The sequence below is a fragment of the Tubulanus polymorphus genome, chromosome 8 (genome assembly GCF_964204645.1).
Source record: "Tubulanus polymorphus chromosome 8, tnTubPoly1.2, whole genome shotgun sequence".
In the NCBI taxonomy this organism is placed as follows: domain Eukaryota; kingdom Metazoa; phylum Nemertea; class Palaeonemertea; order Tubulaniformes; family Tubulanidae; genus Tubulanus; species Tubulanus polymorphus.
In genome coordinates, this window is record NC_134032.1 from 7,548,616 (window position 1) to 7,559,448 (window position 10,833).

At 39.8% G+C, this 10,833-nt stretch overlaps 2 protein-coding genes and 1 long non-coding RNA gene across 3 annotated transcripts; 1 reads left to right on the forward strand and 2 right to left on the reverse strand.

Moving 5' to 3' along the window:
- Positions 1-114: 114 nt before the first annotated feature.
- Positions 115-2,089, reverse strand: LOC141910316 (uncharacterized). The gene is made up of 5 exons (XM_074801051.1): positions 2,072-2,089; positions 1,340-2,007; positions 766-948; positions 516-693; positions 115-278 (listed from the first exon to the last, which is right to left on the reverse strand). Exons 1-4 carry the CDS (start codon positions 2,087-2,089, stop codon positions 645-647), a joined length of 918 nt encoding a protein of 305 aa, XP_074657152.1. The 3' UTR covers positions 115-278; positions 516-644.
- Positions 2,090-9,515, reverse strand: LOC141910177 (uncharacterized). The gene is made up of 3 exons (XR_012619849.1): positions 9,455-9,515; positions 8,489-8,540; positions 2,090-2,237 (listed from the first exon to the last, which is right to left on the reverse strand). It is a non-coding gene; the product is annotated as an uncharacterized LOC141910177 (long non-coding RNA).
- Positions 4,486-5,581, forward strand: LOC141909911 (uncharacterized). The gene has a single exon (XM_074800595.1). It carries the CDS (start codon positions 4,493-4,495, stop codon positions 5,579-5,581), a length of 1,089 nt encoding a protein of 362 aa, XP_074656696.1. The 5' UTR covers positions 4,486-4,492.
- Positions 9,516-10,833: the final 1,318 nt, after the last annotated feature.

Genomic DNA, 10,833 nt, shown 5'->3' on the forward strand with positions numbered 1-10,833 from the left:
CAATTTAGATATCGTATATCACAAGTGTTATTATCATTTTCAATTTGTCTCAACTTCCCTATATTCTCCTCCATAATCATTATGTTAGTAAAATGATACTTTACTTACTGCCCTAAGGGTTCACTGAGTCTGTGGATTGTAAAGAACTCGGAGAGTCCTTTGACAAGCCGTTCTTTCTTCCCGAAAGTGGCAAATGCCATGCTACCAGCGACAGCGACAACATTTTCATACGTCGACATGATCTCATTGAAGGTTTCCTCATTTGAACAATTGCTAATCTAAATGATACATATAGTTACTGTTTTAGATGTAATGATGAAAATAACGCGATGCAGGTCTTGCATCACCTGCTTTGAATTGGGAGAGAGGAAATGCAAGCCTCATAATGTTCATTGTCGTGGTATGAAAAACATTGGAAACCTGGACACCACCACATGTAATAGATATAGACCACAGAGCTTTTCTTCTTATTTTGCTTAATTTATATAGCTATTTAGATTATTCAAGGTAGGCACCATTTCTAAAATATGCTTCTCATCTCCAGCTGCTTTTTCGGAAAATCAGTATTCTCTGTCGTGCAGCCGCTTATCATTCCATACATGAAGTCCTTCATGAATGTTAGCAGTGGACCTCGGTGTATTATACTAAACGATATAATCCGCCCAGCAGCATAATAATATTGTTTGTCGAGCGCTAAAATTGAAGAATACATATTTTAGTACGTTCGTTATTATAGCCACCAATTTTCCAGTAATTCAAACTTACCTGCTGCGTTTGAAGTAAGAAACTTTCGGTTTGTTCCCCCGGAAAAAAAGACTGGATTCGCTTAGCTGTTTCATGAACAGGGTTAAAAACTCTCTGGTTGGTCCACCACCGTCTATCGCATCCTCGCCGACGAACAAAACCTCCAGTCTCTTTCGAGGGCTCCAGTGATTTCGGAGCGCAGCTCTACATCATATATAGAAAACTTCACTTCTGTCCCCAACGTTGATGAAGTTTGACCCATCAATGTATTCATCCGGTTGGAGGGAATTCAAGAGATCTTTCAGTGAAATATTCTCTTCCATGTCACGTAGTGTAACAAAAGAAGCACCGTCACTGCAAAACAAAGTTGATCAATAGATTATAGAAACTATGTAAAACTTGGCCTATGTAAATTTCAAAGCTGGTTCTTCGTAAAGAGCTAATCGTTTTGTTGACTATCTACCTTTCAGTGGAAGTGTTCTTGCACATTTCACCAATTTGACCATCATCTCGTCTGGAATTTTCAGATCCAACGACTGTGGTTAGATTTGTCAGCTGGCCTGGCATCGTTGATTGATTAAGTTCCTGGCTCTGCTTTGTATAAGTCGAGTATTGGGCAGTTTCATGAACAAGATTAGTAGGATAATCTTCTGGTAAATGCATTGACACAGTAGTTGTTTCGTTATAAGAAAACGATCGATTGGTGCCTCCAGTTGATTCGAGATTGAGTGGTGAATTTATGTGGCTCGTTCTGGGAGTTGAGTGCAAAGGTTGAGCAGTCTGTATCAAATTTGGTACCGTAGTCATCGAGTACTGAAATTGCGGCATGGAATAATTGAATGTTGTATGCACTTGACTATTGCTAGATGTCGAGATTAGCGACTGTCGAGAAGGCTGCGCCGTCAGTTGGTTCAGAGTTGTGAGTGGCCACTGTGACGGTTCGTGACTGTGACTGGACATGGAGGTTGTACTAACATATCCATGAGTGTTAGACTCTGTTAATCGCATCTGACGTTGCACTCCATTTTGCGGTGGCGTTAACAAGTAAGATGAACAACTATCTACGGCAGGATTCGGCCGTTCGACTGTAGAACGAGACGTCTCCTCATTCGACGGTGCATCTGATTGTATAGACCTAGTATGTAGGAATAATCGAATTGGATATGTCCTCATTGCAGATATGTATTTCCCCTGAGTAAATAATTCACCATCAATATTCTGGGGCAAAACGTTACCGGTGAAATCGCCAACATACGTAGCTATCTAAATGTTCTATTCTTAAGTTATTGACTGTGGATAGACCCATTGGGAAATTGTTCAGATATGCTTTGGCTAACCTCTGCATATAACGATGATTTATCAATATCCATATTGACCGTTCCACCACCACGACTTATCGGAACAACATCGTGTTTCCCATCCACTTTTGCGTGCTTCCAGCCTACCTTCACTTTGCAATTAATTTCAACATAAATCAGTACGGCATGGGCCAACTAAAATAAAATCATAACTTAAGACGAAATTTTCTATGCCTAGGGTCCCTTAAGACCCCCTTTTTTCGGGGGCCTAGGGCACTTTTAATCAACAGTTTTTGTCCAGGTGTGATTCTACCTCAGAATCATAGTATTTTATGTGCTGATTCAGAAAATGTAACTTAAGACGAGATTTTCCGTGCCTAGCGCCACTTAAGACACCCTTAAAACCCCCTTATGCTCCCTTTGAGAAAAATCATCTTTTATCAACGGTTTTCCTTCCATAATTCTCCAATCAATGATTTAATTAAACAGTAAACTAAATTTAAGAACAATAGTTTATTTCTGCATAGTTTCTTTCAATTCTTCATGTAACTAAAATTTGCAATTAAAAATCAATCCTTTTACACAGCGTATATTTGTCAGACAAGCCCAAAAATATTGCTTGGTTTCAGTAACCTACTGTGCCATTAAAGGGCCACCCCGTGATTTGACATTTCTCAATTTTTGGTATATTTACAAAAATCTTGATCTAGATAGGGCGTCTCGGTCAAACTTATAATTTTGTAACTTTGCACCGGGAATTGTTTATTCTGTTTCAGCTATATATTAGAAAACTGAAAACTATTAAATCAGTATCATAATCCATCAATACATCTCAGTCATCATCGATTCATCATCACCTACGTCGTCACTCGCAAGGTCACTATTGTCAATGAGATTTTCCGGACATTGATTACCTTGAAACATCAGATGTATGCTATTTATTCTTATTTGGTACCATTTATTAAATCTTGATAATTTCTATCAACATGACAAATATTTCTTATTTTGGACATGAATTTAGTGTGTTTGGTCTCATTGAATATGAGATGTCCCATTCGTCCTTTCGTAAAATCAACCACTTAGCATTGATACCATTAAACATTCTTTACTATCCAGGAATATCCAAATTAGGAACAGTTTAACACTCATACACTGGATAAACTTTGATACTCACAAGAGCAAGCTTTCACCTACATTCTGTAGGCATCGTCAGGCTTAATGTGACGTCATCAGATGTTGTTGATGTGACGTCACAGCCGGATCTCGTCAGCTGGTCCGATCTCTCCTGGGTGTCCGTATCGGTCAGAAAGTTAATAAAATCAAAATTTTGGAAAGTAAAGCGTTAAAATTCAGTGACGATGTACACAAACAGTTGCCAGGACAACAACAGCTGATCGAGAGTCATATCGAGGCGACGCATGCGCGTACGAACCAGGAAGTGAAAACACGACATATCCAAAAATTCAATTCGTCTTATTTCAAAGAAAGAACCTCCAAAGAAGTCAAATTTGGCTACGGAATGTATCTCGAAATGGGTAAGGAACTGTTCGAACCGTATTTTGTCAGATCCCGAATTGTCTGTTTTGAAGAAAGGCCTTAATTTCGCGGTAACACCTAAAAAACCGCCGGTTTTCGATTTTGTGACTGCCACTGAATCGGCTTGCCGATCACTCAAACGGAGTGATGCGGACGAACTCAGAGCCAAGGTGTCGAATATTATTATCAAAAATAAGGTTGTGAAGGATCAGAACATTAGTAAAGATGAGTTTAAGGCAATTTCTGACCTTAAGAAAGATGAATCCATAGTCATTTTACCTGCAGATAAGGGACGTGTCACGGTTGTTTTGGATAAATCAGACTATATTGACAAGTGTAACGACCTGTTGAAAGATGAAAACACTTATCAGAAACTTAAAAGTGATCCTACGAAAAAGTTTAAGAAGGAATTCGTCTCAGTTCTTAAAGATTTGAAAGATAATGGTACGATCCCTCACGATCTCCATAAGAAAATATACCCGACAACCGATCAACCACCCAGATTTTATGGTTTGCCGAAGATACATAAAGCCAATGTACCTATGAGGCCCATTGTGAGTTCCATTGGCACCATTTCGTACGAATGTGCTAAATATTTAGCGATGATTTTATCTCCCTTAGTAGGGAAGACGATACATCATGTTAAAAACTCTACTGAGTTCTGGAAGGAAGTTTGTGGTCTAGTCATTAATGATGATGAAGAACTACGCTCATATGACGTTTCGGCCCTCTTTACTAGTGTCCCTATAGACAAAGCTCTAGTGATAATTCGCCAAAGATTAGAGGCAGATGATACTCTTTTTGAACGTTCACACATCGGTATAGATGACATTATTAAACTACTGAGCCTCTGTTTAAAATGTACATACTTCATGTTCCAAGGTCAGTACTACCTTCAAATCCACGGAGCAGCCATGGGCTCCCCAGTTTCACCAATCGTGTGTAATCTATATATGGAAGACTTTGAACAGAAAGCCATCGCCACTGCCCTCCATCCGCCACGTATATGGAAGAGGTATGTAGATGATACTTGCACAGTACTTAAGAAGTGTTTTTCTCAGTATTTCACTGACCATTTAAACAGCATTGATGATGATATTAAATGGACTACCGAGGGTGAGGTCGAGTTACAGGCTTCGTCACAAGCCGATCTAGAGATTTGCAGTGTAGAGAGGGCTCTAGCGTTTCTCGACACATATGCGGTCATCAATGAGGATGGGTCGATTCGTACTAAAGTATTCCGAAAAACCACACACACAGACCAATATCTAAATTTCAACAGCAACCACCCGTTAGAACACAAAAGGGGTGTAGTTAAAACCCTTCTACACAGGGCGGACACCATAGTTAGTGATGATAGTGAGAGACAGTCGGAGAAACAACATATTAAGGAGGTTCTCTCATGGAATGATTACCCTAATTGGGTCTTCAACAAAGTCACCATGCTTCCGAAGCCCAAACCTGTAGTCAGAAATAAGCGAGACACCCAGGCTCCGCGTAAGAGATCGGTCGTAGTACCATATGTGAAGGGCATGTCTGAACAAATCAGACGGGTGATGAAAGACTACAACATTAGTGTGTATTTTAAACCGGTGAACACGTTACGCCAGTTATTAGTTAGACCGAAGGACCCGGTACCTAAAGAACGCATTACAGGACCGGTGTACCATGTTAAATGTGAATCTTGCGATGCGAGTTATGTTGGTGAAACTGAGCGCTCCTCGAGAGCCCGGTTTGGTGAACACCGTCGACCTAGCTCTATGACGTCAGAGGTATCCCAACACATCCATACTGACAATCCTGATCACTCTGTTGATATAGGCAACACAGACATTTTGACGGTGGAACCCCGGTGGTTCGAACGAGGTGTTCAGGAGTCATTTTGCATATACCTGAGACACCCCACGCTGAATAAAGACTTTGGGAGATTTGCTCTACCCCCTGTATGGAATAACATCTTTAAGGCAGCAGATGGCGCGCGGGAGCCTTCACAGACCAGCTGACGAGATCCGGCTGTGACGTCACATCAACAACATCTGATGACGTCACATTAAGCCTGACGATGCCTACAGAATGTAGGTGAAAGCTTGCTCTTGTGAGTATCAAAGTTTATCCAGTGTATTAGCATTGATGGTTCAATTGCCCTAGATTCGCCCATTCGTCATAACAGGAATCAAATTAATGCTCCGATTCGTCCTTCATTTGTCCTTTCTGTGTATGGAAATATGTATCTTAAAACGGTATCTATCGTTTACTAGAAAGAAAAAATATCAAAACACAGGAAATCCATGAAAAGTAAATTTATTTTCGAAACAAACAATTCAGCTCTCAATATCTAGTGGGAAAGATTTTGGTAAAACGCTTTTGTATCCGAATTACTGATTACCGGCATTTCTCCCTGACATAAACGCATCAGATCATTGAACTTGTCGGCGCTCAACTTCGGTTTTTCATCGTACGCCGGCACTGGATATAGGATCATCTCTACGAAGTTTCGTCTTGACTTTAGATCTAAGGGTGCGAATACGTCATCTTGATGCGACATCTTGAATCCGATTATGCTGGGTGAATCTTTGTTAACTTGCAACTCGCGAACTTTTTTCCAATCAATTTCCAACGAGATTCTGCACACTGGTAGCAGATGGCCCTCACTATCTGGAAGAAAGTATTTGATGGTTCTGGACTTCCGACTGTTTATTTGTTGTCTCATGGATTCATTTGATGTAATGTGAGACTTAATCCAATGGCGCTGTTCTCTCAAATCACCTTTATGCCAATATGAGAGGAAGATTTGCTCTCTGCGTTCGTTAGTGATACTGTCGCAAACATAGGATTTTTGCAGACATCTTCCTATATTCTTGCATCTATCGCCAATTGCACGTTTTGATTTAGTGATGTCACTTTTTTCTGTTGAGTATTCAATTCCTCGATTTCTATTTTCTTTCACTAATTTTCTTCTTGCCTTTGATCGTTTTTCTGTTGGATTTTCTGGAGGAAGGAGGGGTGATATTGGCTCTTGTTCTTCAACTTCTACTATATAGATTTCTGGGGATATTTCGACGTTCATCAACGAATCTTCTGTCACCGAAGGTTGAGGGTTACAAACTGGGCAATTCTCCTGAGTAAAATGGTTATAACACAGCATGCTTCTGCATGAGTTACATGCAGCAAAAACTTCTTCTTCGCAACTTTTCAATTCGCACAAACAGACGTTTGTTATATCCCTGAATACAGGACGCTCAGTTTCCTCTGCTCTCTCAGGAGATGGTGGAATATTTTCGATATAATTAAACATGTTTACATTTTCATGAGATTCTCCACAATTAGCTTTTAACAGATCTGTCATGGGAACATCGTTATCTTCATCTTCTGAAACTATATCAGTATCGACTATTTTTCCGTACCACCACCTTTTGCTCCACCGATAACGAATTCTTGCGCCTATCTTGTATTTGCTGTAACCTTTAACGAGCTCACACTCGCTTACAGAAACTAGATTTTTGGTGCCATCAGCGTCCCATTTCACAATTAACTCAGACGGTTCCATCTATATGAAAATAAGAATATGTATTCAGGTAAAGTGATACGAATTTCAATATGATAATAAACATTGTATTTAGAAATATCAAAATATACGATTAGGCTCCGTAAAGCAAAACTTACCGTTGTTAGTGTAGATTTTGTAAAATTCGTTTCACCACAGATGACAAGCAAAACTCAATGACGATGAATGAAATATCCAACAATAGGAAACGTTTTTGAAATTTGTCAGGTTGCTAAACGACTCAGTCAAACAGAATCAATAATGAAATGTAGGCCATATCGTTTTTGTTTTTAAATTTCACTCATTCGCCCCACTTGTAGTAGCATTGCAAAATCGTTACTATAGCAATGCATATTTAACAAAAGGGCGAATGGAACCATTCGCCCTTTTGTGAGAAAGGTAATTGGGCTTAATATTTCATATGACCTTAGTGGATTTTTAAAAATCGTATTTCCAGTAAGAATAGACATAGAATAGACAAAAATACTTCATAAGGCCATAGAAACCATCCCCATACTGTTCCTGGTGGGCTCAGTTTAAAACTGTAAAAATTCCCATTCGCCCCTTCGTCCTACTATTGACGATATATCAAATCAAGGTTTTTCAATGTCAGGTGTTGAAGCCGATAAGCGTGGAAGCGTTTTATCAATTGATTTCGAAGAGGCGGCCTAAAAATCGTTCTAAATTCCGAAATATCGGTAACTAAAGTTTTGAAGTGGGCCGCGGATCACCAGGCACCAGTCTTACGGAAAACCGAAAACACTGAATCAGCTGTTCATTATCACCAAACATTTACATCAAACTTAACAGATACAAATCATACTCGCTTATGATGAACTTGCTCCATTTTTTACGAGTACAGCCAATTCCTCCCCGAAGCTGAATATTAGACTACACCCTTTGTACGAATTATATATAGGTAAGTGAGCGTTTGACTGGTACACGCATGATCCGGCGACCCACTTCAAACTTTACTTACTAATATGTCGGAATTCAAACAACTTTTCTAGCCGGCTCTTCTACATCAATTGATAAAAATAGGTCCACGTTTATCGGCGTCAATATCTGATATCAAACCACCCCGGTTTAATATATATGATAGGGCCCCATGTGGGGCCCCAATCCGCTAACCCATGTTTCATAGAAACCCTTAATGTGACACTAGAGTTTAATGTGACACTCAAAGTTTGTTTTCTCGGCATTCTGGCATCAATCTTGTCAGGGCCCTGGCCCCTGCAATCACATTAATCCTTGCTAGGATTGGGTTTGTAGGTGGGGCCAGAGTCACCAAGGTCCAGATCAAGGCCTAGTTAGGTCATTCCAGCGATCAGCAATTTAAGGAGAATTTTGACAGCTTATCACTAACCTTTTGCTGCTATGCATTCACCAAGACCAAGGTCCACCAGAATTTTTTCCAGCTAAAAGAGAATACCAATAGTTAAGCGCTAGTCCATAGGCTTCAATTTTCAGTTGATTAGTTCATAGATTACTAAAATCATAATTACGAAAGGCACAGTTAGGTAGATAATTTAGATATTCCGTTTTGACGCTACACATAATTTCAGTGGGCATCATGAGGCTAAAACTTAGGCCTAGGCCTATAAGGCGATGTTCATATCATATCATACATACTCGGGCATGGGTGAATTAATTTGTTGAATTAATTTGTTTATTTCGCGAGCGGAACTCAACGGCAGTCCAAACAGCTGCAATGTGGCTGCGACCCCACGCAACGGACCCGCAGAATACATTAAGTTCATGAGCTATTGTTTGTATTGGGGTGATAAATTAGTAGTTTGCATAGAGGGAGGGAAGCCAGAGTTCAGGGCAGTGGCTGAAGTTAGTAAACAACCTACGTAGTTGCTTACGTCGCACACAAGACACTGAATAGAAGATAGGTGAAAGTGACGTGAGTATCTGCGTAGGGTTGCTGGTTATAGCGGCAGCCTTGAGCTCTGGTATGGCTAGGAAGTAAACAAGTAATAAACTCGTGACGTATAACATATGTAGAAGTATACCTCACGAGTAACATGAAATAAGATAAAAAGGGAGGGTCAGCACAGTAAGGGGGAGAGAGATGCTAGAGTGGCGGAGAAGCCTAAAAATACGAGCTGTAGGAAGGAATAAGAATTGTGCGGGAAAATAAAGAAAGAACGTAGACCCACGAGAAGAGTTGTTATTATTCCGGAGTCAGAGGGATATCACTTATCGGATTAATCGGAACCAACAACGACAACACGAGGGGAGAACGCAACGTGGCCCCCACAACAATTGGTTGAGAAACTCAACCCCACAACATTTGCATCGATAGGCCTAATATAATGTGACTCACCTTGTCGTCCATCTTTGTACGTACGAAGGCTATGTACAAATAGGTACTGCAAATTAGCGCTTGCTTGGCCTGTCTTTGTCTCCCACGTAGTATAGTATCTAGTATGGCTACCTATAGTTACCTACTATATATAAAAATCGATTTGATGAATGACTTGTTTTGTTTCTTTTTTCATTCATCCGCTACGCTACGGCGTGGCATGAATACGGGGCAAACTGGCGCAAAAACGAATTTTATGGCGCAAAAACGAAAAATCATAGAGCAAAAACGAATATTTTCGTTTTTGCGCTATAATATTTCGTTTTTGCGGGATAGCAAAAACGAAAAGTTCGTATTTGCGCGGTAGGTTTCGTTTTGCGTTTTTCTATAATCGAGGTCGTGTGAAAATTATTGTATTTGGCCCTTATCAGCCGCCATAACATTTGGATTTCAATGGGAATAGATTTGTTTTCCATATATCTATGGAAATTTAACTCTTTAAAAACAGCATCATGGTGCGTGTCCGAGTTTGATTGATGAGCGTTTAATGTGCGGACAGCAGTTTGCCAGTCCCTCAATGAAGAGTCTGGATAGTTGAATGCCACCCTTCTCAGTAGATAGTTTTCCAAAAATACACAAGGACGACAGAATGCACCATCAAGTGATTTTGAATAGCTTAGCCATTTATAGTCATCAAGCCATTTATGCCTGAAAGCACGTGATCCTTAAGCATCAACCGCAGGTGTTCGAGGGAAGCTATAGTCTAAAGGAGGTTTCCACAGATTGTCAACAGCACTTTTCAATTCTATGTTGGTTAATTCGTACTTTTTCAGCTTGGTGTACATACAGACATCCTTAGACAGGAATCTCGTTTCACCTGAACTAAAATAAAGTACATTGTGCAATAACTTATATGGAGAATCATATGACAAAATACATATATGTAGTGCAATGAAAATCGTTATCGTTGAGTGATTGTTATTCAGGTTCATATCCATGAATGATAAAGACATCTTGCTGGATGTTTCATTTTTCCACTCATAATTAATTTTGTATTAGAAATCTGGAATGGAATTATTTGAAAAAAGCAGATTTTGCGTTCATGTGACTAACCTGAATATTACTGAAAAAAATCAAAAGTGCATACCTTGACAAGTAATTGGCATTTTCATCAATTAAAACTGAAGACAGAGGATCTTGATCCGAATCACTTGTAGAATCGTTGTCACTTAGATCTTCTGCAGCGGATGAAGAATCTGGACCCTGTTCCTCCCTTTCATCATTTTGTCGTGTATCACCATCAACACCAGCATATGTAGAGATGTTGCATGAAGGTAGGTTTTCTGTAACGGATAGAGATTCAGGGTTTTCCTGCTCAGGAAGTGTACTTTGACCATCTG

Bases quoted from the DNA above. Each gene is read 5' to 3' on its own strand.
- LOC141910316 (XM_074801051.1), bottom strand. The intron at 949-1,339 runs GCAGAGCCAGGA...TATATGATGTAG, and splicing joins CAATACTCGACTTATACAAA to AGCTGCGCTCCGAAATCACT. The intron at 694-765 runs GTAAGTTTGAAT...CTTCAATTTTAG, and splicing joins TCTTACTTCAAACGCAGCAG to CGCTCGACAAACAATATTAT.
- LOC141909911 (XM_074800595.1), top strand. From the start codon at position 4,493: ATGGGCTCCCCAGTTTCACCAATCGTGTGTAATCTATATATGGAAGAC.